This window comes from Muscardinus avellanarius (assembly GCF_963383645.1).
Source record: "Muscardinus avellanarius genome assembly, chromosome: 6".
Lineage (NCBI taxonomy): Eukaryota > Metazoa > Chordata > Mammalia > Rodentia > Gliridae > Muscardinus > Muscardinus avellanarius.
In genome coordinates, this window is record NC_137791.1 from 80,835,458 (window position 1) to 80,862,631 (window position 27,174).

General features: G+C 37.3%; 1 protein-coding gene across 1 annotated transcript in view; it reads left to right on the forward strand.

The window, feature by feature from the left end:
* ADAMTS3 (ADAM metallopeptidase with thrombospondin type 1 motif 3) overlaps positions 1-22,733 on the forward strand; it is a gene marked incomplete at both ends in the record, with an annotated part of 278,402 nt that extends 255,669 nt beyond the window's left edge. Inside the window, 6 exons of the mRNA XM_080697857.1 lie at positions 685-848; positions 9,766-9,931; positions 12,838-12,970; positions 16,816-17,023; positions 18,584-18,701; positions 22,180-22,733. Coding sequence (XP_080553983.1) covers positions 685-848; positions 9,766-9,931; positions 12,838-12,970; positions 16,816-17,023; positions 18,584-18,701; positions 22,180-22,733 — 1,343 coding nt within the window. The remainder of the gene's footprint in view (positions 1-684; positions 849-9,765; positions 9,932-12,837; positions 12,971-16,815; positions 17,024-18,583; positions 18,702-22,179) is intronic.
* Positions 22,734-27,174: the final 4,441 nt, after the last annotated feature.

Consider the following 27,174-nt stretch of genomic DNA (forward strand, 5'->3'; position numbering starts at 1 on the left):
TGACCCATGTTTTCTACATGTTTTCAGTAACTATAAAATACCATTATTTTAAGTTACCATTAGTATATGCAGATGCATACCTCCAAAATTTTAAATTTCAATTATGTAATAATATATACTTAACCTATATGGCATTAAAATTCTGTCAGCAGTAAGTAGCTTTTTCTAATTATATAAGTAGAAGACCTAGCCTTGGAATTTTACAATCATCAGAACTAGATTAGTGGTCAGAAAATCAGTTATAAATATTTTGATCACCTTTAAAGAGATGCCCTATAAAGAAGTCATTATGTTTTGTGCTACCCTAACATAAATTGTTTATATTAATTATTGGAGAGCTGTCCATTATTTTTTAAATGTTCCCAGCTTTCTGAGGAAATGTTTAGAAGGAACTAGTTAGAAATGTTTACTCTTTGACAATGTTTTCAAATGAGAATATTTGCAAACATTACTTTTGCCTCTTCAGCCATCTTGCCATTGTTTTGACTGTTAGAAATGCTTCTGTAGAGTTTTGAATGCCTAATGAAGGAAATGAGAATGATGTTAGAACTAACATTCATTTCAATCACCTAATGCTAATAATAAAGAAAAGTCATTGTTTTAAAGTAGGGGGTACTGTAGATCTTCAACAAAGTAACATGATAAAATAAAATATGTGCCGGTTACTCGTTTTTCTTCCTTTAGCTATTAAGAACCAGGCCACAGGTCACTACATTTTAAATGGCAAAGGGGAGGAAGCCAAGTCAAGGACCTTCATAGATCTTGGTGTGGAATGGGATTACAACATTGAAGATGACATTGAAACTCTTCACACTGATGGCCCCTTACATGATCCTGTTATCGTTTTGGTATGTGGCATTAGAGGTTATTCTGTGGTTGGTTTAGTTTATAATTTTATAATTAGTTTACCTTACATGCTTTCATCTTGGACAATAAATGTTGATAGTTGCTTGCTTTTTGTAGTTTCATTTGTCTTCCCCACACATACACTCGTTATGATTTTGACTTAGTAATCAGTCATCTTTTAAAGAAATGAAAAAGTAGATTTTCATGTCCACCCATAAATTTACCATTTTCAACACTCTTCTTTCTTGTAGATCTGACTTTTCATCTATCATCATTTCCCTTTAATAAAAGAACTTCCTGTAGCATTTCTTCTGCTGTGGGTGTACTAGAAGAGAATTTGTTCAGCTTTTAGTCATCTGAAAATATTTACCTTCATTGTTGAGGGGTAAAATACACCAAATATAGATTTTGTGGGTTTTGTTTATTTTATATCTTTAAGCACTTTGAAGATGTCTCTATGTTCTTGCAAGGAGTGTGAGGCACTGGGGGACGTTGAGTGCACTTTAATACACACATGTAAGCCAGGCAGGCTCTCAGTAGCAAAGACTCTTCTTGTTTGGGGCTACATTTGAAACAATGAGAAATATAAAAATTGGTGTTTCATATCAGTGGAATTTTATCCTGCTGTGAAGAAATAAACCTCCAAGGTGCCTAATACAAAGGAGGCATATTTTACTCATTTATGTGACATTTGTCTTCTCAAATCTGTTATTTATGATAAAGTCCTCATATGTATGGTTAATGTGATGTATTAACTTTTTGTTTTCCTGTGTGTGTGTGTGTGTGTGTGTGTGTGTGTGTGTGTGTGTGTGACTATGACTAAGATATACATAGTTTGGGGTATTCTATTTTTGCCTTTTAACTGTTTTTAATATTGGTACATTGTAATTATATATCATAATGAAGTTCAGAATAATAGAAACAGACATGCACACAGGACTAGGTGTTTCTGTCCAGATCCCATTCTACTCTCTCCCTGTACATACTGTTGAGAGTGGAACTGATAAATTCTTATATGTACTTAGCATTATTTGAACTGTCCTTCATCAAGTCTCCTTTTCCCCCCTCCCTCCTCAAGCCCTCTTTCTCTACTCTACTAGTCTCTCTACTCATTGATCTGATGTCCTTTTAGTTTCCGGTTTTCTAATTTCTACATTTGAGAGAAAATATGACACTTGACTTTCTGAGACTTAATATTCTCTAATTCCATCAATTTTATTGCGAATGACATAATTTTGTTCTTTGTGTGGTGTGTCAGTACAATCCCACTGCATGTATATAATCTGTTCACCCGTTGAGGGACACCTAGGTTGGTTCCATAATTTGACTATTTTGCTGATATAAACATGGATACCATAGCAGCACAGTGTATAAAAGACTTAGAAATTAGACCAGATACGCTGCAAGTACTAGAAGAGGGCATAGGACTAATTGTCCGACATAAAGGTACTGGTAGAAACTTCCTCAAAAAGATCCCCATTATTTTATCCATTGTGAGCTGAGTCTTGTGCAGGGTGAGAGACTGGGGTCTAATTTCATTCTTCTATTTAGGTATAGCCAGTTTTCCCAGCACCATTTGTTGAAAAGGATATTTTCTTTCTCCAGTGTATTTTTTTGGCACCTCAGTCAAAAATCAAATGGTAGTATGAGGGCGAAATGTTTCTTCTATTCTTTTGGCCCATGTGTTTGTTTTTGTGCCAATCCCATTGTTTCTTACTATCTCTGTAGTATAATTTGAAATCAGGTGTTGTGATACCTCCTGTCTGGTTCTTATTGCTAATAATTTCTTTAGTCATTTTGGGTCTTTTGTTTTCCCATATGAATTTTAGGACTGTTTTTTTTTTTTTCTTGCTCTGTGAAGAATGTCTGGTAGTTTAATATGGATTTCATTGAATCTGTAGATTACTTTCAGTAGTATGGTCATTTTGACAATATTTATTCTGCCTATTCAAAAACATGAGATTTTTTCATCTTTTAAGGTATTCATTTTCTTACTTTAGTATTTTGTAATTTTCATTGTACAAATCTTTTACCTCCCTAGTTAGATTATTCCCAAGGGCCTTTGTTGTTTGGGGGAATTTTTTTTTTTTGAGGCTATTGTGAATGAAATTATGGAATTGTTTTCTAGATTTATTTTTCAGTGACTTCATGACTGGTATATAGAAAGCTGTTTTTTTTTTTTTTTTTTTTTTTTTTTTTTTTTGGTGGGTCTGGGAGTGGAACCCAGGGGCATTTGACCTCCAAGATACACCCCCTGCCCTATTTTTTATTATTTATTTTGAAATCGGGTCTCACTGAGTTGCAGAGAGCCTTACTAAGTAGCTGAGGCTTTCTGCGAACCATGATCCTCCAGGCTTAGCCTCCCGAATGCTGGGATTACAAGCATGCGCCACCATGCCCGGCGAAAGCTGTTGAATTTTGTAAGTTGATTTGTACCTCATTATTTAGCTAAATTTATTATCTCTAAAAGTTGTTTGATTGAGTTTTTGGATATTTTATGTATAGGATTGTGTCACGTGAAGAGATAACTTCAATTCTTTTACTGTTTGTAGTCTTTTAATTTCCTTCTCTTATTGCTCTGGCTAGAATTTCTAGTACTATATTGAAAAGGAGCTGTGATAGTGGGCACCCTTGTTTTGTTCCTGATTTTAGAGGGAATTCTTCCAGTTTTTCCTTATTCAGTATGATGTTGACATAAATTCCTTCTGTTTCTAACTTCTTCGGTGTTTTTAACATGAATGGAAGTTAAATTTTGTCAAATGCTTAAATGGTATTTTTGTGTGTCTACTGAGATGATCATCTTTTATCTGTCCTTAGTTCTCTTTATATGGTGAATTTTATTTGTTGACTTGTATTATGGTGAACCAGCCTTGCATCCCTGAAAGGAAACCAACTTGGTCATGGTGTACAATTTTATTGATGTGTTTTTCCATGCTAACTGATAGTATTTTCGTTAAAAATGTTTTCATCGAGGATGAACATAGTCTATAATTTTCTTTATTCAGTTTTTGTACTAAGGTGATACTGACTTCATAGAGTATGTTTGGAAGTATTTCAATCCTTTCTTTTTTAAGCATTGGGCTTAATTCTTCTATAAAAAGGTCTTATGAACAACAGGACCACAAAAGGTCCTAAGACCACTAAGTCATGTCACATACAATTGTGTCTTTCCATATCACAAGGTTTATTCAGCACTCAAATGTTTAAGCACACAAGAACTTATCAGGAAATGGTCTAAGTAAAGTTAGGCTAAGTTCAGATGCTGGGTGACTGCTTTTCAAAAGCCAATTAGCAGTGAATGAGCATCAAACAATACAGTTCACACCAGCAAATCTAACAACTTCGGTTGAATAAATGTGCTAAACAACATACAAATTCTATATAGTTAGAGCACTTCAAATACTTAGCAATAAAACTCTATAAAACAAAGAAATTAACAGGGAGTAGAAAATAAGGAACCAAGTCCAGGGATGGAAGGGGAGCTTCAGGAGTTGGCCCTGGCATAGAGCTGTTTGGAGTTTCACTGATCCTCCGTCAGGAGGACCTGAGCAAGTCACTGGGTCAGGGTCATACACATGGGCAAACTGCCGAGTGTGTAAGCAAAGCTCAATGCCCTGGTGTAGGAAGAATTATCCTTTTATAGGACTTTCTGCAGGTGCTGTCAAGTGTCTGACAAACTCATCCAGGCTTATTGGACCCTATCAGACTCCTTTCAGTAGCCACAAATGTATTGATAATCTAAGTCCATCAGAGGTGGGAAGGCATTTTAGATCCAAAGATCCATCATCAGCTGCAGCACAGGCATCCTGGTCTTGGCCCTGTGCAGGCATATCCAGACAAGCTGTTGCGTTTCCTAAGTTGTCTGAACTATATGCTGGCATGTAAAACAAGTTATGAGTTTCTGAGAATTGTTTTATATCCCATACTCTAGACAGAGGGGCTGTAGAATTCATCAGGGAATCCATGTGGTCCTGGACTTTTCTTTGTTGGGAGTCTTTTTATTACTTTTCAAGCTCTTTGCTTGCTATTGGTCTGTTTAAGTTTTCTATATCCTTTTGGTTTAATTTAGGTAGGTTAATATGTGTCTAGAAATTTGGTCAGTTTTGTCCAGGGTTTTCAGTTTATTGAAGTATATGTTTTGAAAATAGTTTCTAATGAGCTTCTGAATTTCCATTCTGTTCGTGCTGATTTCCCCTTTTCGATCTCTTATTTTTAGTGATTTGGGTCATTTTTCTCTCTTTTTTGATTAGATAGCTAAAGGTTTGTCAATCTTATCTTTTCAAGAAAACAACTTTTTGTTTTATTGATCTTTTGTATTATTTTTATTCTTTATTTTATTTCTGCTGTGATTTTAATTATTTCTTGCCTTGAGATGCATCATTATTTAGAATATTTTTCTATAAAAAGAAAATTTTGCTATCAATTTTCCTCTTAAATCAACTTCAGAGTATCTGAGAGATATTTGGTAAGTTGTGTCTCTATTTTCATTTAATTCTAGGAATTTTTAAAATTTCTTTTCTTATTTCTTCTATGATTCAGTCTCTATGTATTTATGTAATTTCTCTGGATCTTCCTATTGTTGATTTCTACTTTTAGTCCATTATGATCAGAAAAAATGCAAGGAAATATATTACGTTTTTTGAATTTGCTAATATTTGCTTTGTGGCCTAGGGTATGATCAGTTTTGGAGAACCTTCTCGTTGTGCTATACTTGGCATTCAGTGAGAATCTTTACTTCATAAGTGATGTTTTCACCAGATTTTGGTAGATTTCTCATTATATTGAGTTAGTTTCCCACCATCCTCTCTCTTTTCTACTTATGGGACTCATTTACATGCATGTGAAATCAAGTGAAATTGTTCCAAAAGTATAAACCTGTGTTCCTTCCCTTATAATCTTTCAAAAAAATTTTTCAAATTAGATAATTCATATTAAGCTCTATTAAACTTTACTATTTCTTACCTGACCTCCAATCTGTGCTTGATTCTACTTAGGAAATATTTCAATGCCAGTATTTCTCATTCCTAGTATTTCCATTTTCTCTCTCTTTTGGTAATTTCAATATATATATATATATATATATTTGCTTATTACATACATTACATATAATTTATCCCTCAAGTTCTGAGTCCTCATGATTTTGGCTGATTTTTTTTTCTTATTATGAGACAAATTTTCCTGATGTTTATAATTTCTAAAAAACTTTCTATTGGATATATGGCTAAATTTTATTCTTGATGATCGTAACTCTAACTGGAGTTAAATAGTCTCCATATAGCTTTAATTTGCATTTCCCTGACTGTTAATGATGTTGAACATTTTTTATATATTTATTGGCCATTTGAATTTCTTCTTTTGTAAGGTGTCTATTTAGTCCAGTGGCCCATTTCTTGACTGGGTTACTATTTTTTAGTGTTAAGCCATTTAAGTTCTTTGTTTATTCTGGATATTAGTTCTTTCTCAGAAGACTAGATGGCAAAACTCTTCTCCCATTCTCTCGACTCTGTCTTTAGACTCTTGGTTTCTTTTGCTGAAGCCCACTCAGTTTTAAATGATTTTTCCCTTGAAAATTATTTTCCTTTTGAAATGTCTACTTAAATCTTTTGCCCATTGTTAAAGTCAGTTTCTTCTGTTTCAATGTTGAGAGTTCTTTATCTTGGATAATCCCCCTACGAAATATGCCATTTGTAAATACTTTTTCCAGTTCACAACTTGTTTTTCTTTCTTTTGCTTTACTAAAGTCCAGTTTATCATAATATTTTATTTTATGGATTGAGATTTTGGCCTTATAGGACAATTTCTTTTTACTCAATCCATACATTTTCTTAGACTTTTTTATTTTTGTAAAAGTTTTATAGCTTTAAATTTTACATTTAGGTTTGTCAACTATTTGGTATTGATTTTGTAGAAAATGCTAGGTTCTTAGTTCTGCCTTTGGATGTAAATGTTAGTTATCTATTACACACAACAAAGCACCTCAAACACAGTAGCTAAATACAGGCAACGTGTAGCCCCCATTTTCTGTGGATCATGTATCTGAAAGCAACTTACCTGACGAGTTCTGACTGTAGCTGTGTGTCTGCAATCAGATCAAGGCTTGACCAGGATGACTGTGCCTCTCAGCCCTACTTTGTGGATGGTAGTCTTTGGTTCCTCTCCAACAAGCTTTTAAGTGTCCTTACAACATTGTACTTCCAAGTGACAGAGAAGTGAGACAGTGCAACCAAGGAGGGACCCACCCTCTTTTAATCTTGGACCTATTTTTAAAATCAATATAATGTTTATTTTTTTAAAAAAGATTGCCTTTTCACTATTAATTTTCCTTTATATTGGTATCAAAAATTCATTATATTAGGGTGGACTTCTGGACTCCCATTCTGTTCCATAGGTTAGATAAATTTATGACAAATATATAAACTATTCAGAATTCTATTTAGATTATTCTAAGTTCAAATGACCAGAAGCTCTAGTTCACTGTTATACATAATCATATTGCATTCCTTCCCAGCATCATGGGTCAGTGGCGTCAGAGTCCTGATCCTTGCCCACCATGATAGACTACTTCAAGGTTTTGCTTACTGATTATGTGACCACCGGGAGGGATAGGCTGGTGACACAAGAAGGGAAGTTGTAGCTAGGAGGACTGCGGATAAGGGGCTATGATAATGGGCTTCTATCATCATGAGTAATTTCTCTCTAAAGAACTGAAACCTCACACTTAGAGTGTGGCTGTCAGAAGTTAGTACCTGACTTTTATTGCTGTTTGAAAAACCAAAGACTGATCCAGGGACAATGGCGCATGCCTGTGAAAACAGTCATTGGGAGGCTGAGTCAGGAGGATCACAGGTTCACAGCCAGCCTCAGTAACTTAGTGAGCTCTCCACAACTTAGTGAGACCTTTTTTCAATATAAAAAAATAGAATAGGGCTGGGGGATGTAGCTCAGAGGTAGAAAATCCCTGAGTTCAATCCCCATTACCATACACACACACACACACACACACACACACACACACACACACACACACACACACACAGAAACCACAAAGATTAAAGAAAGTGAAACCCAGAGAACCAGATTCTGTACCCTGGTGTACCCTAGTAGGTTTAATATTTCTTGGTTTCTACAACCAAAGCAGTTTTCTAAAGTTCAGCTTAAAATACCAACAAACTGTATGTATTTTTATTCCTTTGTATAATTGGTACAATTCTATAAAAGGTAAAATAAAAATAAATTGAACTATATTTTCCCTTTTAAAAAAAATAATGCCTTACCATAGAAAAAAATAAGTCAAATAAAATAATTTCAATCCTTATGAAAAATGATTAATACCATTAGCACAGAGATTAAAGAAATATATAAAATAAAAAGAGGAATAACAGTCATGCAATGCACTGTAGGCAAGATATAAATAAGTGAGTAATAAACTTAGGAAAATTACTTTTCTAGTAGTCTGGTGTTATGGTGTATCCTATAAGCTGAGTACTTGGGAGGCTGAGAAGGGAGAATTGAAGGTTTGTAGCTAGCCTCAGGGATTTAGTGAGGACCTTTGCAACTTAGTAAGACCTTGTTTCAAAATCAAAAAATAAAATAGGTCTGGGGGTATAGCTCAGAGGTAGAATGCCCCAGTTCAATCTTCAGCACCACAAATATAAATAAGTAAATAAATACTAGTTAGCAAATAAATCAAAATAGTGGTCTTTTTCTTATTCATTTAGTGAAGGTGAAAATTGTGTGTAATTCTAAATAGGGAGTTTTATATACTCTCAATATGAAACTAACATTCATTCTAAGTCTCTGGAAGGCCATTCACCAGTCTATTAAAAGAACTATACAGTGGGGTGTGGTAGTGCACACTTGTAATCCTGGTGCTTTGGAGGCTGAGGAGAAGGATTGCACAGGTTTGAAGCCAGCCTCAGGTACTTAATGAGGCTCTCAGCAACTTAGTGAAACCCTGTTTCCAAATAAAATATAAAATAGGTCTGGAAGTATAGCCCGGAGGTAGAAAGCCTCTGGGTTCCACCTCCAGTACCACCAAAAAAAAAAAAAAAGAACTTTAAAGAAGCCTAGTGTGGTGGCTCCATGCCTGTAATCCCAGTACTTGGGAGGCCGAGACAGGAGTATCATAGGTTTTAGGACAGCTTTAGCAATGTAGGAAGACTCTCAGCAACCTATAGAAACCCTGTTTAAAAACAAATAGGGCTGGAGGTGTAGCTTGAAGGTAGAATCCTCTTTGGTTCAAATCTCTGGTATTTGGGGGAAAAAACTTTAAAAAAAACTAGAAATCTCTATAAAGGTGGGGATGATTTCTATTAATAAACAAATGTTTAAGTAATATATGAGCTGATACTTAAAGCCATGTTTTCTAAGAATATTTACTATCTTATATTGATACATATATAACATACTGAGATAAACAAGACCAGAAAAGTACTTATGTATATGTACACACTGCAGATATCCTAAGAAAATATCCCCAAATAATGAAGTGACTTGTTTTCTTGAGTTTAGTAGAATTAGGATGGTTTTTATTTTCATATTTTATATAATGCATTTATTTTCTGGAGGGAGCCATTATTATCATCTTAACAATTCATTTTTTAAAGAACAACTTTAAAATACAGAGATGGTATAACTTAAGGAAACCTATAGAGATGGTATAACTTAAGGAAACCTATAGTGAATCTTACAAGTTATTAAAATATGAACTCCCTCTCTGCAGTGTATGCATTTTAAAATATTTTTATGTTCAGTTTTATACATTTCTATTTCTTTTGCACTTGATAGAAAGCAAAACAATTTTATAAACTATTTTAATGTTTGCCAGCTTCAATAAGAACAATAGTCTGAAATATTTGTGAATTTTAATTCAAATTTTAAAACTGTAAGTTGAATTACATATGGACTTCATGTGCATAGATTATACCTCAGGAGAATGATACCCGCTCGAGCCTGACATACAAGTACATCATCCATGAAGACTCTGTGCCTACAATCAACAGCAATAACGTCATCCAGGAAGAAGTGGATACCTTTGAGTGGGCCTTGAAGAGCTGGTCTCAGTGCTCCAAACCCTGCGGTGGAGGTAATGAGTAAACGCATTCACTACACTCAAATGTAATTCACGCAAGAGCCAATCTTGCTTCTTCTTTAAGGACTCCCTCTCACTGAAGCTGAAATCTCAAAACACCCAAACATGACAAGCAGATCTTAAGTACAGAACATTGTTACTGACACTGCAGAGCCAGCAAAGGAGAGGACTCCTGTCCTACCGACAGTAGACCCCTCCCAAGCTCTCGCTCTCTCCTCTGTGTCCACCATGGTGGTTCTTAGCCACTTTACTGTTCCACGATTCTCCCCAGTGCAGTGTACTCTGCCAATCACTATTCCTCTAAACATTTATTTTTATTAGTTTGAATATTAAAATAACAGTTTCATGTAATTATATAACTCATCATGCTATTTGGAACCAGCTGCTATTCTGAATGTTTTTTGTATGACCCTATGGGATCAGTGCTGTATTTTTCTTTCTTTCATACTGATGGTGACAGTTAAGCAAAGGCAAGGTAAGTAATTTGCCCAAGGTTATAGGAATCAAACTCAGAGAGCCTGGCTTCTGTGTGCTTTTCCTCACCGCCCTTTTCTTTCTAGAAAGTAAATCCACTAAGCTGTACCCAGCATTTCTCCCTCCATTAATTCCTATAGTTTTGAACAAATGTTTGTGCCATCAGGGCAGCCTAGACACAATAGACAGGAGAAGCTGACGGGCTGACACAAAAACGACAGTAAATAAGCAAGAATAAAAAATATGTTTAGAAGGAAATGTGGGCATAAAATATTTTTAATAAGAATGACTTTTGGGGGGCTATAGTGGGAATTAAAACTAAGGTATTCTACTTCCAAGGTACACTCTGAGCCCTATTTTTTATTTTTTATTTTTTTTTCGGGTCTGGGGATGGAACCAGGGGCATTTGACCTCCGAGTTACACCCCCTACCCTATTTTTTTTTTAATTCTTTATTTTGAAACTAGGTCTCATTGAGTTGCAGAGGGCCTCACCAAGTAGCTGAGGCTGTCCGCGAACTGCGATCCTCCAGTCTCAGCCTCCCGAATGCTGGGATTACAAGTGTGCAAAACCACACCCAGCTTTATTCTTTAATTTTGAAACAGGATTTCACTAAGTTACAGAGGGTCTCAGTCATTGAGGCTGGCTACAGACCCGTGATCCTCCTGTCTCAGCCTCCCAAGAACTACAGTTCTTTATCCATTACAAGATGTCTATTTCATTTGGATCTTCTCTTCTGCTGTATACTCAACATCATTTTGGGCATATGATTTGTCAGAAGTGCCTTCCTTAATATGGACCACACCTGTTCTTCATCTCCAGGCTCCCTTTAACACTTTGGAAGGGAAAATGTGTGCAGTAGCATCTTAACTAGTCGACTGAGTGATTTTCTTTTCTTTTTTCCAGGGTAATTTTTAAAAATTAAGTAGAATTATAATATTTTTCCTGATTAAAATCCTCATACTAATGTGCTTCCTTGAAGATACAACATCATTTAAGTAGTGTTCTTGCCAAAAGTAAATTACATGAATCTCATCATTGGGAAACTCAAATTATGGGATATCTTACAAGACATCTGGCTTATACATTTCAAAAGTATAAATGATGAGAAAAAATAAGGGGGAGGGAGGCTCATAAATTATTTCTGATTGATGAAAGCTAAAGAGACAGGAGAGTTAATATAGCACATGATCCTTGATAGAAAAAGCATTATTGTAAAGAACACTCTAAGGACAATTGACAGGTTTTAAATATATGGTTTTATGTTGGGTAATGAAATTAACCGGGCATGGTTGCACATGCCTGTAGTATGAGAAGCTGAGACAGGAGGATCACAGGCCAGATGCCAGTTTTAGCATGAGACTGTTTCAAAAAAACAGAAAAAAAAAAAAGGGATGGGAGCATAGCTCAGAGTTAAAATTATCCTGGGTTCAATCTCTACTATCAAAAAGAAAAATAATGATGGAATTATATATATGTTAAATCTCATGATTTTAAAAATTATATTGTATCTTTATAAGAGAATATGCTAGTTTGAATCATGTGCTGAGGTATTTAGGAATGAAGGATTAAAATATCTACAACTTAATAGTTTAATAAAAAGTTATACATGTAGTACTAGATATGTACTCATATATATGTGTGCTCTCTTTCTACACACACACACACACACACACACACACACACACACACACACACAGTGACATGGCCACAAAAGATTATTTCAAATATGCAAGGCATACAAATATTCATTATGCCTGCCTTGTAGGTTGTTTTTTTTTGGGGGGTATGGTTAAATATTTTCAAAATTTTATAATTTTGTTTTGCACCTGACAAATGTTGGGAGACCTCCTTCAATTTGTCCCTATGACCATCAGGATACTTCCAAACACTTTTCTGATGCTCAAAGTTTTGAAGATCTGACCCTTCTTTTTCTTCTGCTTCTTCACACTGGAGACCTCATCCCTCAGAGGCTTCCCTAAAGATGCTTCCCTTCCTTCACCCAGCGCCATGTGAACTTCAAGATTCTGTGCAAGGAAATGCTAATGTGTTAAGCTTTCCCTCCCCCAGCCAAGCTAGAAGCCTTCCCTGTGTGTTCCTTTGGTGCCCTCTGCAGAAAGCTATTCACATTGCTCTATAAAAGCCTCTGCTACTAGGTATTGGTTATCAGTGGTTTTCCTGTCTCTCATATAGATGGTATATTTTCAGTCTAGTTCTGTAGCCAGTACACAGTTGCTGTTTCATACTTTATGGTATTTATTAAATATAGCTTCTGAAAAGATAAGCATTTTCACTTTAAAGTGATAGAACCTCTCACACTTATTGCTTGCTGTTTGAGCTCATTTATTAAAATAATGAATGTATGAATATTCAAATATACAGTACTATGAAGTGGCTAAACTCAAAGAAACTAATTTTCTTTTCCAGGTTTCCAGTATACAAAGTACGGATGCCGGAGGAAAAGTGATAATAAAATGGTTCATCGGAGCTTCTGTGAGGCCAATAAAAAGCCGAAACCTATTAGACGGATGTGTAATATTCAAGAGTGTACACACCCACTGTAAGTGTGTCTTAGCAGTCATATCCTGATGTCAAAAAAGGGATTTAAATATCATTATTTTTAGTTTTAATTTTATTTTAGGTAAAACTTTACATGTACATGGTTTAGTCGAATTATTTCATGGGAATTATTATAAAGTTGTGTTCTCCTGCCTTTCACTATATTTTTCTCTTAAAGTACAACTACATTTTTGTGTGTATGTGGTACTGGGGGTGGAACCCAGAGGCTTTCTACCTCTGGGGTATACTCCCAGCCCTATTTTATATATTTTATTTAAAAACAGGGTCTCACTAACTTGCTGAGGCTGGCTTTGAACCTGTGCAATCCTCCTGTCTCAGCCCCCCAAGCGCGGGGATTACAAGCGTGCACCACCATGCTCTGCTAAAGTACAACTACTTTTAGCTGTTATATCTCTTTTGAATTTTGGCAATTACTTATTCCTAATCGCTGTCTTTAATGGGGGATTTAGATATTATATATTGAATTTCCACTATGGAATATGAGTTTTTTATTAAACAACTATAGACCACACGTATTCCTTGTACCAATATAAATATTCAGGGATTATATTATTTTAACATGTATGTCTCCTAGTAGCTCAGTAATATAGGGTGCCCAATTACATTTGCTTTCTTGTAAAACTGTTTTTTCTAGAATTAATGAGTCTTATTTTCCTGTCTGGTGTTTACTAATTTATGCTTATTCTTTCTTACTTGATTATCAATCCATTTTAATACTAAGTACTCTTATTATCTTGTACCTTTCATCTTCATCGAGACAGGAGAGTTCTACTTCTGACCCGGACTCTGGGTATTCCCGCTGCCCCTCTCTTGCCTAGGTTCCCATTTCTTGCATTCATTGTCTTTTTATCTCTTGGTTCATTGATTCTAGCAGGCTCTATATTCAGGAACTTCATGAAAAAACATACACAAGAAAGCACGTGTAAGAAAACTTTACATAAGAACTAAACTCTTAGACAAAATGTATAGCAAAAATGTGTAATATAAAAGCTGCCTCTGTTCTCTCACCTTTGATCCTTTGGAGACATACACATACATTTCTAAGCTATATTTTCCCTCAAATCTCAAAAAGCATTTGTCCACTATTTGCTAAACTTTAATGTTGCTGTTGAAAAATTAGTTGTCATTCTGATTCTCAATCAGAATGAGTTTGTCTCTCAAAGATTGTAGGATCTTTGTGTCCCCAGGATCCTGAAATTTCACAGTAATGAAATTGTCATGCTAGTCATATTTCCTATCCACTGTGCTGTGTATTTGTAGACTTTTTGATAAGTAATAATCATATATATTACCAACATAATGTTTTGATATGGAATGTTAAATGAATTAACATCATTCACTTCATATACTTATCACTTGTGGTTAACATTTTAAGACTGATCTTAGTGATTCTGAAATACATATTACATTACTATTAACTATAGTCATCACACTGTGCAATAGACCTTAAAAACTTAGTCCTATTAAATGAGTCTTTATATCCCGTGACCAACATCTCTTTATTCTCTTGTTCCCCTTCCCATTCCCTGGTAGCCTCCATTTATTCTTTACCAGTATTTTTCTTCTTTATGCCTGGCTTATTTTACTTAATATTCTCTAGGTTCACCAGTGTTGTTGCAAATAATATTTGTAGACTTTTTTGTATGTGATACTGGGGGTGGAATCTAGGAGCATTCTATCTCTGAACTATTTTTAGTCTTTTTATTTTGAAACAGGGTCTAAGTTGTAGAGGGCCTCACTAACTAGCTGAGGCTGGCCTCAAACCTCAATCCTCCTGTTTCAGCCTCTCAAGTACTGGGATTACAAGCATGGGCTACTATGCCTGGCTCGTTTTTAGACTTTTTAAAATAAAGCAAATATTTATCGATCTGGACGTGGTGGCGCACACTTGTAATTCCAGCACTTGAGAATCTGAGACAGGCGGATCGCACAGGTTTGAAGCCAGCCTCAGCTACTTAGTGAGGCTCTCAGCAACTTAGTGAGACCCTGTTTCCAAATAAAGTATGAAATGGGTCTGGCGTATAGCCCAGAGTTAGAAAAGCCATTGAGTTCCATCCCTAGTAACACACACACACACACACACACACACACACACACACACACACAGACAGAAGAAGAAGAAAAAGAAAAAAGCAATATTTGTCTACAGAGATTGTCTTTGAAAAATTTACCCAGCTTTTTAATGTTCTTTCTTTCTGGATAGTCATAGTTCAGATTTTTATTATTTGTTCCACTTATTGAGTTTTTCAATTTTGCTATTATACCATTAATATCCATGAGTTATATTTTCTTTAGAAATTCTTTTCTTAAACCGGGCGTGGTGGCGCACGCTTGTAATCCCCGCACTTGGGAGGCTGAGACAGGAGGATCACACAGGTTCATAGCCAGCCTCAGCTACTTAGTGGGGCTCTCAGCAACTTAGTGAGACCCTGTTTCCAAAAATAGGTCTGGGAGTATATCCCGGAGGTAGAAAGCCTCTGGGTTCCACCCCCAGTACCACCAAAAAAAAAAAAAAATTCTTTTCTTGAGACATTTTATTCTTATTTCCTTTTCTATTCTTTCTTTTGAACCCTCCCCAATTTGTTTAATAAGTATGCAAATGAGACATACTATTTATTTATTTGGCCTTTCCGTAGATATGAAGTACTAAAATATAACCTGGCTAACACATTGGCACTCTTTTGTATCCACAATAAGACTGTCTTCATCTGTCAAACTGGTAGTAGAATGTATTATGGCAACTAGATTGAGGAATTTTGCTAAAGTTTGAAGTTCTCAAAAGTGGGTTTAAAGACAAGTATTATATATGAAATTCATTTCACAGATGTTGACTCTGTGTTACTGGGTGGAATCAATAGTGATATTCATTTGGGAATCAGTAGCCATACATAATGGAGAACTGTCCAAAACCACAGCAGAAGTAGAGAGTGCTGGGACACTGACTTGACACTCGAATTTGGGAGTGTTCCGTAGGAAATGGTCTTGAAAAAGTCTCTTTAGGAACATTTCTGTCGGGCAGGCACAGTCTATGCCCAGCCCTGGCTGCACACTTTACCTTCTGTGAAGCCTGGCAAGGGCCAATAAGAAAAAAATGAATCATCCAAACAGAATAGGTGTGTTCTTCACACTGTTGAAATACAACAGTCTTTTCAGCTATAATATTGAAATGTGAGTAAGCTATCGATTCATTTGTCTTACCAAGCATCAGATAGATTCCTTTCTCCTATTCACTTTCACACCATGAGGCAAAAGGGCTGAGAATTAGCAGATACTGCTTTTGAAAACCACCCTCATGCCTGAACTAAGTGGGTAACTGAAAGAAGAGTCTCAGAAACCCTTTGGGAGATGGGTACGGTGGCACATGCTTACAATACCAAAACTTGAGAGGCTGAGACAGGAGGATTATAGGTTGGAGGCTGAACTCAGCAACCTAGTGAGACCCTGTTTCCAAATTTAAAAAAAATAGGTCTGGGGTTATAACTCAGAAGTAGAACACTCTTGAGTTCAATCCTTAGTACGAGAGAGACAGACAGGCAGACAGATAGACACACACACACACACACACACACACACACACACACACACACACACATTGTAGATCATTCTTCAGGAAAGAACCTTTGAGTCCCTGACAGGCAGGACAATAGATTAAAAAATAAAGTGTCAGTCAGCCCTATGATTAGACAGTTGGCATCACTTCCTGATTGCAGCGTGCCCTTCTAGGGTGTAAGCCACCCGGGGGGTGCAATAGTGGGCTTTGCATCTCAGGAATCTGCACACCCTCCATCCTAGTGACGGTGTCCACTCTTACCACCCCCACCCCAGCTGGATAGCAGAAGAGTGGGAGCACTGCACCAGAACCTGTGGCACCTCCGGCTACCAGCTCCGTACTGTGCGCTGCCTTCAGCCCCTCCAGGATGGCACCAACCGCTCCGTGCACACCAAGTACTGTGTGGGGGACCGTCCTGAGAGCCGCAGGCCCTGTAACAGAGTGCCCTGCCCCGCCCAGTGGAAAACGGGGCCCTGGAATGAGGTGGGTGTGTGAAGTTGGTGTGTGTCAACACAGGCAGCTTCAACCTCAGGTGGACTGCATGTGAACTGAGAAACTGGCAGATATTAACACTGGAAGTGTTGGGAAAAACTCATACTTTGAAAAGGATTTGCAGCCAGGCATGGTGGTACATGCTTGTAATCTGAGCATTTGGGAGGCTTAGACCGGAGGCCAGCCTCAGCTACTTAGGCCCCTTGCAACTCAGTGAGACCCGGTTGGTTCCATATCCAATACCATACACACAAAAAAGGATTTGCCGTTAAGATTAGTTGGTAGAGGCAAACTGTGTTGGGGTGTTTTGTGACATACAGAGGCTTCTATAAGGTGACTGATCTGAGAACTTTGCAGACTTTCCCTAGTTGTAAAGGTAAACTCCAATTCCCTGACGTTGAAGACAGGGCTCTGCTCTATTTGGCACCAACCTAACTCCTCTTATTCTATCTAGCTTTTTGTCCCTGTTTGAGTAAACTTCTCGTTCTTCCAAATGGGCCATGCTTGTTCCAGTTTCTACCTTTCATCTGGCTGGCTCTTCCTTCTCCACCAGGGCTCATTGCCACAGTGCAAATCCCAGCTTCCTGGCCATGCCTTTCTGAGAGTCCCCTCTAATTCAGAAGGCAGCACAGCTCACCTGGAGATGGTCCAGCAGAGCACGGCGACTCCTGTGTTTTTCTCATGTGCTTGCCCATATTTCACACATATCTCAAAATCAGTGTCTTCCCCAGGACCCCACCAGTACCTGCTGTAGGAGTATATTTGTTTGGTGACTGGTGGACTCAAGTTTGCATTGCCCATGTTTGGTATCCCTAAAAACTCAAGGAATCAAGAGGTTATAGGAAAATAGTTTAAGACATCAAGAAGCCATGGAGACCAGAAACAGGCAAAAGCTATTCACACAGAACAATGAATTAACTCACCCCCTGTTCTTCCCCAGAGACCTGGAACAAAGGCTTTCCTCCCCAGCTCCCACAAAGCTCCATAGCATAGACGTTTCTGGGCTTAATTTTACAGCAGTAAAATTAAGTAAAATTAGTAAAGGGGCTTACAGCAGTAAGCCCCTTTACTAGAGAAACGCAAGTATGAGAATAAAGCAAGAGTTGTTCCAAAGAGATAAAATGAACCCTGGTAGCTTGTCAGCAACTTCTACCATCCCCGAGAAAGATAAGAGAGTAGTGAGTTGCTTGTCATGACTGCCTTGCCCAGAACAGCAGACACAATCCCACATTGCCACGGCTTCTCTGATGCAGAGTGCGCCCGGCATTTTGCTCTAGCTTTGCATGCGGCTGCTTCCTTTGCCTTAGTTCATTCCAAAACAACCCTTGAAACAGGGATCTTTATCACAGCTTTCCAGATGAGGAAGCTGAGGCTCTTAGAGAAAAGGAATGGGCCCCACTGGTAAGTGAAGAAGCCAAGGTATAAACCCAGAATTATCTGTTTCCTAAACCCCTGGGGCATCGCTTCAATAAACAGAGAACTCCAGAGCTGGGAAGGATGCTTACCCTTGGTGCTGTGAGCCCTCTGTAATTGCAGCCTTTGTTTCTATAGTGTTCGGTGACCTGCGGAGAGGGGACCGAGGTGAGGCAGGTCCTCTGCAGGGCTGGGGACCACTGTGACGGTGAGAAGCCCAAGGCTGTCAGAGCCTGCCAGCTGCCGCCCTGTAACGGTAGGTATGACGTGTGACATTGCTTTCCTATCGTTCCCAGTCCCAAAAAGCAGAATTCTCTCTCAGCACATGTTTAGTGAGGAATAGCCAAAGGAAAAGATCCCTTAAAAACGTAATCTGAGAACACTATTTAGGGAAGTATCCCAAGCATTTAATGATCACAGCCTGCATGGGGTACTGTTGGGGTAGGGCTGTGTCCTGTGCGTGTAGCTCCTGACAGTTTCTGTTTGTAGTGGGGCTACTTATTTTTCTCTGTTCTCTAACTCTAATTTCATAAGATTCTAAAATATATACTGTTTTAGCAAGTTTTGAAATTTTTTACTAAAATCAGGAGTGGAAATAATATTATGCAACTCTAAATCCATTTCCAATAATTATCCATTTTATATTGAGTGATTTCGAAATAGGTACCTTGTACATATACTAAAGTTACATACTTCTCTGACCTACAAACTTGCTCGATTGCAAAAAAAAATGGAGTTTATATTTTTAATTCAATTTGTGGCTTTAAAACATATACATATATATGGATATGATAAAAATATAGATAAATATATATTATATTGGATGGTTTCTGTCTCTCTACTACACATGCTTTTGGGGCTCTCATGCTATCTTATTTTTCCCACTTCCCCCACCACTGTCTCATTTCATTTAGTTTTTATAATGAAATACTTCAGTATAAGCAACAAAAATGTATAGCTCACAGTTCTGGAGAGTGGGACGTCCAAGATCCAGGTGCCAGCAGATTTTTATTTGAAAACGGCTTCATCAGTGGTGCCTGCCTCACACTCTGGAAGGGGTGGGAGCCTCTTTCATAAAGGCATTCATTCCATTCCCAAAGGTTCCACTTACAACCCTATCACCTCCCAAAGGTCCCAGCTTTTAATTCCATCACCTTCAGGGTCATGTTTCAACATATGATGTTTGAAAGGACATGTACATGCGGCCATAGCACCCACCTTTTGCCTCTAAGCCCCCTGATCACGACTCCATCTCTGCTTCACTCTCTCTGCCAGTCTCACACTTTCTTTCTTTCCTTCTTTATCCCTCTCCACCACAAATTTCCTCTTAAATAGAGTTTTCCTAAATCTGTGTCTGATTGTAATTGTGGGCTTGCTGGAATACACTGGCAAGACTCAGAACTAAAGAAATGAGCCACTGGCTCAATAGTCACATCTGCTGTGCTTTCTTTTATCCAAGAAAAATTTCCAAAGCACTATCTTAGCTAATGCTTTGTATATCTTCAGGCTTCAAGTCTTAAAAAAAAAAAAAGTAATTTCACTATAAAATTTTACTTGAAATCGCAAGAATAAGTGTGACCATGAGAGGGAGACAAAGGATTTAACATATTAGGGAAATGATCTTTTCCTTTGACTTGGGTTCTTGGGTTTTGAGTTTTCAAACTGTATCTAGTTAGAAGCTTTTAAGTTTACTGTCATTATAATATTTTATTCATATGTAATTATTACTATCTAGAGGCTGAGTACTTTGAAAATAAGCTCCATTGACCTAAAAGTTGGTAGAACTATGTGTTTCTGCAAATGTGCCTGATTGTCAGCAAGGATTTGTTCAATTCTGCTCCTTTTGCCAGGCGAAATATTTTTGTTGTAAAGCCAAGGAGCAAGAATAATTCTGTAGTGGTTCCACATTCCTTTCTGCTTCCCTACTACCCTGAAAGCTGGGGCTAATGGCCAATTCTATTTCTGCCAGGTAATAATGATCCTCCTTAAAGTCTCAAATGGATTCTTGATTCTGAGTCTCAAGCTCTTTTTTGTAAATTTCTTGCAGTAATTTGATGATAAAGTGAAAAGGCTGAACTTTTCCTTAATTTAAATGATTGAAATAAAAGCCTTTTTGTTTGTTTGTTTGTTTGTTTGTTTGTTTTGGTTGTGGTGGTGGTAATGGAGATTGAACCTAGGGACATTCTACTTCTGCGCTATACCTCCAGTCTTGTTTTATTTTCTGTTTGGAAGCAGGGTCCTGCTAAGTTGCTTTGAGCCTCACTAATTTGCCAAGGCTAGCTGCAAACCTGTGATCTCCCATCTCAGTGTCATAAATCCTGGGATTACAGGCATGTGGCACACAAATATCTAAATATTAAAACTAAATTTTAATATTTAGATATTTGCTTTAAGCCCTTCCCATTTTTTCCTCCTTAGCACTGAAAAATGCCCTGGTTCTGATAAGATGCAGGCTCTCAACCAGTTTCTGAGGTGCCACAGTGATCATACTTATAGGTGAGGAATTCTCTGTAGAGTCTTAGCACAGAAAGAATAGACCACACTTCTGAGCTAGGTCTCAGAACAGGTGGCAATATGACAGAAAATACAGAATCAATTGAGGTCCTCTAATCCTTGAACCAAAAGCCTACATACTAGAGAAAGAAGTCTTATTATTTTAAGATATTGGCATGGAATAGTAATTCACACATGATAAGGAATTCAGGGATTCACAATATAACTAGATTACGGCATTAGCTAAAGCAAAAGATTCAAACATATCATGTAATATAATAGATCTGTCAAGACAGTATGAGTTGTTGCAGGATGAGGATATCATATGACAATTTTTTTTTTTTTTTTGCAGTACTGGGGATGGAACCCAGGGGCATTCTATCTCCAAGCTACACCCCCCAGCCCTATTATTTTTAGTCTTTATATTTTTTAAAGAGGGTCTCACTGAGTTGCAAGGGGCCTCGCTAAGCAGCTGAGGCTGTCCTAGAACCGCAATCCTACGCTCTCTGCCTCTTGGATGCTGGGATGACAAGCGTGCGCCAGTAATTTAGGCTTCATACTGATCTTGTCAAATGACCCTTCCCTTTCTTAAAGTTTAGAAAAAGGATTCTTAGGCAGGCATGATAGCATATACCTGTAATCATAGTTTTTGAGAGACTGAGAAAGGAGGAAGATTATAGTTAGAGACTAGCCTGGGCAACTTTACAAGACTATTTCAAATAAAGTGCTGGGGGTATAACTCAGAGTTGGAATGGTCCTAGGTTCAATCATCAGTACTAAAATAAATAAGAAAGATTCCTTAACTTATCTGGCAAGTTGCTTCTTACCTTGAAATATGCCATCACTCAATAATACAATTTTATGAGTCTAATTCCATGAATGCCACAATTTACAATTCTCTAAGTGAATATGGGACTGTTGTAATCCCCACGCTTGGGAGGCGGAGACAGGAGGATCGCGCAGGTTCAAAGCCAGCCTCGCTGGCTTAAGAAACCCTGTTTCCAAGTAAAAAATTATAAAATAGGTCTGGGAGTGTAGCCCAGAGGTAGAAGGGCTCCATCCCTAGTACTACCAAAAAAAATGTTGATCATTATTTGGTACATGCGTCTATTCATATTTTAATGCAAAGCTCCTGTGGACAACTCCCACTGACATCAGATTTCATAACCATTAACAACTACAATGTCTTCTCTCCTTTTACTTTGTGTACATATGTGTATTTTCTTCCTTTATTTTTGCAGATGAGCCATGTTTGGGAGACAAGTCCATATTCTGTCAAATGGAGGTGCTAGCACGATACTGCTCCATACCAGGTTATAACAAGTTATGCTGCGAGTCATGTAGCAAGCGCAGTAGCACTCTGCCGCCTCCTTACCTTCTAGAAGCTGCTGAAACTCAAGACCATGCCATCTTTAGCCCCGGTGACCTCCCTCGGTCTCTAGTGGAGCCTACACCTTTGATTCCTTACTATTCAGAGACCACAGCTGAGAAAAAATCTTTGAGCAGTGGCTCTTCCGTGGGAAGTCCCAATGCCTATGCTGCTTTCAGTCCTCACAGCAAACCTGATGGTGCTAACTTACCCCAGAGGAGAGCTCAGCAAACGGGAAGTAGGAGGCTGAGACTGGGCTCAGTGCCATCCTCCTCACCTGCCAAGGGTGGCCACCTCAATTCTGCGTCACAGATGGTGGCCACTGCCTTCCTGGCAGCCAGTGACTCCATAGGTGCCTCTTCACAGGCAGATGAAAAGAGTATTAACAAGAGACATCCAATAAGCTCGTCCACCTTAGAAAGATGAGACAGTGAACCTAAGTAGAAATCAGAGGGAAGCCAGGACAACCTCCCTCTCTCCGCATGGTGCATACAGCTTGTCAACTCATTTTGTCTGTAAGTGGAAAAACAAAGTGCTGGTTCACTTTCTAGTTGCTTTCATCCTCCTCTCGTTCTGCCTTGTGACTCATTCACCAGAATTCATTGGAAGAAAGCACCAAAGATGACTAATAGGAGGAGAGTAAGTTGCTAAGCGCGTTGGTCGTTCTCTAAAGAAAAAAGACTGGAATGAATTGTGCATATTGGCTAATTATTTGTTTTGTTTTTAAAAAGTTACAGCAATTTTTTTTTAAAAAAAAAAGGAGATGCCAACAGTTTACACTTTGAGAAATTTTGGAAATGGGGCAAAGAATTCTTAGACTTGTATTCCTATTTATCTATATTAGAAATATTGTATGAGCAAATTTGCAGCTGTTGTGTAAATACTGTATATGGCAGAAATCAGTATTATTTTAAGAGACGTTCTCAAATGATTGTTTACTGTCTTACATTTCTGGATGTTATAGGTGCCTGTCCTTGAGTGTCGCCTTATTTGACATTCCATAGGTCGATTTTTCAAAGCAAACTATTATGAAGTGAGAATTATAGCTACTGACAACACAAGAGGTTTTGTTGTATAATTTTTGTTGAGTCAGTGTGATACCTAAATTACAAGAAAAAAGAAAATCAAAAGCTTTAGATGTGCAGATCTCATTTTACCTATTGCCTTCTCTTTTTATAATGAAAAGGAATAGGGTTGGTATCTTAGTATACTTATAGTCACAGGGAAAAGAACAGTAAATGAGAATGTGCAAGACAAAACCAAAATTTTCTTAAAAGGACCTGAGTAGACACCACTGAGGTGTTCTTGTGTTGTTTATTTTCCTACTGTTGGAATACACACAGGATGTACTATAATAATAACAAAGGAAAAGGATTCTGAGATTACTTTATGTTGGTAGCTAAGAATCGTCAAATGAGAATTGACCATTTAGTACTGCTTTGGAAGTGTCAATGGTTGAGATTATTTATTTTCTGCATGGTTCATATCCAAGTGTTACCACAATGCATCTGACTGCAATAACGTGCTAGTAATTTATGTCAGTGGTCACCTTGCCCACAGCCAAGCCAGAAATGCTCTCTCCAGGGAGTAGATGTAAATTACTTGTATATAGAATTCAGAACTGAAGATATTTATTAAAAGTTGATTTTTTTCTTGATAGTATTTTTATGGACTAAATATTTACACTAATATCAGTGACATATTTTGGTAAGCTAGAGGGGCAATTAGAAGTGCATGCTTTGTTCTGTGCATAGACAGGAAATTAAAGCAAACCATCATGCCAACACAAAGAGCCAAAATTGAACCAATGTGATGTAAACATCTTTAAAGTAATTCAAATAATAGGATAGGATAAGGCTGTGTGAGCTAGAGCAGCAGACAGCGAAATCTAGCCAGGCCTTTCTCAGTGTCAAGACCGGCTCGCTCATTCAGATGCCTTTCTGTGTCCTTTGTTTTCAGAAATAAGGTTACTCCTTTCTTTCTGGTATGGCTAGTGAGGAGCCCTCTCATGGAATCTTACATGGAATCCTCTCATGGAATTTTACAATAAGTAAAATAATAATAAAACAAATAAGTTGTTCCCCTTCAAGGAAACAAAGTAGGAACCCAACTAGTTGGTATATGAGAGAGTGAATTAGAAACATTTTTAGGATATGAAAGCAATAAATACTTCAGAAATTATACTTTAAAGTATTATGTATTATCTAGTATGTTTTTGAGATCAATACCTCAACTGTCTAAAATGTGTTATACACACTAAAGTATAGACATATTAACTTCTCAAAGCACAGAATGTGCAAGTACTTTTCATCTTAACCATTGTGAACAGCCTAAGGTTTGACTCTATACCTCTAAAGAATCGCTGCTACTTTGCGCAAGAATTAAAAAAAAAAATTAAGTAAATTCCAGCTAGAAAAACAGTCTCTGCGCCTTCAATAGAAGTCTTTTGTTTTTTTCTACTTAAAAAATTACCCGGATTGAAAATCTCTCTAGTTTACTTGGTGGCTTATGTCTAGTCCACAGGGAATATAAAGATGGTCACACACATGCACCTCCCATAAAGATGTACATATTCATTATATTTCTGACCTTTGAGCTTTCTTTTCTACTAAGCTAAAAATTTCTTTTTATCAAAGTGTACACTACTGATGCTGTTTGTTGTATTGGGAGCACACATAGCAATAAAAATGTTAAAATACAGATCTGACTTTATCTAGATTTTATCATTAGATTCATCACATGGTTGCGAAAAAGTATCATTTCTTTCTACAAATTGAATTAGATCGAATTCATTTGTCACTGATTTCTCTAAAGAAGCTCAAAACTCTCCTTTCACATCATTGTATCATAATATTTGAAAAAATAATAATAAAACAAGTTGTGGGAGGCAGCACCCAGCTTAAATCTGTCCTTGTAGTACTACAGAGAGGAAGAAAGAAGATGTCATTAATACTGGTATTTGTGAAAAATAAATAATGCCATCTCAGTGATTTTAAATAAAAGCTTCCTTCCACATTTGATTTTCTGAGGATTGGTGGGTACAGATGTCTCAAAAGTCAAAGATGGGGAGGAAGGGACCCTCACGGCATTTTGTTATGTAACAAGAGACACGGCGATGTGGTGTGAACCCATCTGAACTGTGAAGCAGACATTGAAATTTGATCTCCATCTGCCATTTCATACCTGAACAGCCTTGAGTAACCTAAGTTTTAGTTTCCTTATCTCTAAAATGGGAGAACTGTCATTCATCAACGCTTGGATTCTAAGAGAAATGCTGTAAGTAAGCTGTTAGCACAGGGCCTAACACGTAGTGGTTCATAATGAATATTGTCTCCTTCCTCTCATCGTGTCCACTACATCTAGGATCCACTGTATCACTGTCACTAAGTCTCACTGGTAATGAGGAAAAAATATGGTTCGGAGGAATCCAAAGCCAAACAACTCAGCTTTAAAAATTGATAAGATGACCTCATAAAAATCACCTCAAATCATTTTGAAGAATTTTAGTTCTAGCTCTGCCCACTCTCTCTTTGTATGCAATTGTTAAGCTGAGGGACTATTAATTATGTATTTCTGCATAGATAGTCAATGGTGCAGTGATATCCCAGGCTACTAGCAAATGAAATGAGTTTTTCAAAGTATTTACATTACCATGCTCTGCAAAAACAGTAATGAAAGGCATTCTTCTAGACACATTTTACATTTTCTCCAGGAAGAAGAATGTAAGCTACAAAAGAACAATCAGTTGAAAAGTGATGAAAATATAGGTAAGCCAAAAAAAGACATTACTTGTTAAAGAGTATTAAAGAAAAAGGGACCTTTAAAATAAAACTTTTAAATGAAGCAAAGTATAAAAACCACCTTTGGGTGCACAGGCATACCAATCCATCAACTAACAGAAACATTTGCTATGTGCCCAGATACTTTTGAATATTTCAGAGCCAAAATTTTAAAACTCATTTAAATGGTATCTACCAAGCAAAGAAATCATCATTTACTAAGATGAATCTGACATCCACAACAAGAATTCTAAAAAAGAAACAAAGATGTTATCAATTTCTGCAAAGTCATCACAGAATTGCCCTAAGAATTAGGATTACCTCCTAATAAATGCAGGTGGCAAAAAAAATGCACTGATGTTACTGTATTAAAACTATGGATCTGCCGGGCAGGTGGTGCAGCCATTTCATAGTTTCAAAGAAATTATTGATTTGACTGTCTTTCACCCATTTGATTGTTAACAACTTACCTGGGGCGGAGTAGTGTTGCTTAATTTACCAAAGACTCCAAAATCTTGTCAGAGAAGAGAATGATTATTCACAGCCAACTGTTCATTCTTACACATATCACCCGTGTCACTCTCCTGCCCTGTAGGATTGCTCCCAAAGTCTAAGCCAAAATAAAAAAGCTCTCTTAGAATCTGTTCTTGAGTAAATAACTGAGGCTATTAAAGTAACAAATATATCCATGTAAACAACAATTCTTTCCAAATGAGTGGCTTGGAGGTTTGTATGAAGCTTATCTAGTAGTACAAGGTCGAACACAGACTTCTTCATGGTGGATGATACCATCATAGTGGGTCTGTTTTCTGCTTCATTATCCACTTTCTGATCTCTTGTCCTCTTTCACTACCAAGTTTTTTAAATTTTATTTATTTATTTATTTATTTATTTATTTATTTATTTATTTATTTATTTTGTGGTACTGGGGTTCCTTGAAGCCTTTCCAGCTCCGGGCTACACTCCCAGACCTAATTTTTTTTTTTTTTTTGGAAACAGGGTCTCTTAAGCCAGAACGCCTGGCTTCGAACCTGCGCGATCCTCCTGTCTCCGCTTCCCAAGCACGGGGATTACAAGTGTATGTCACC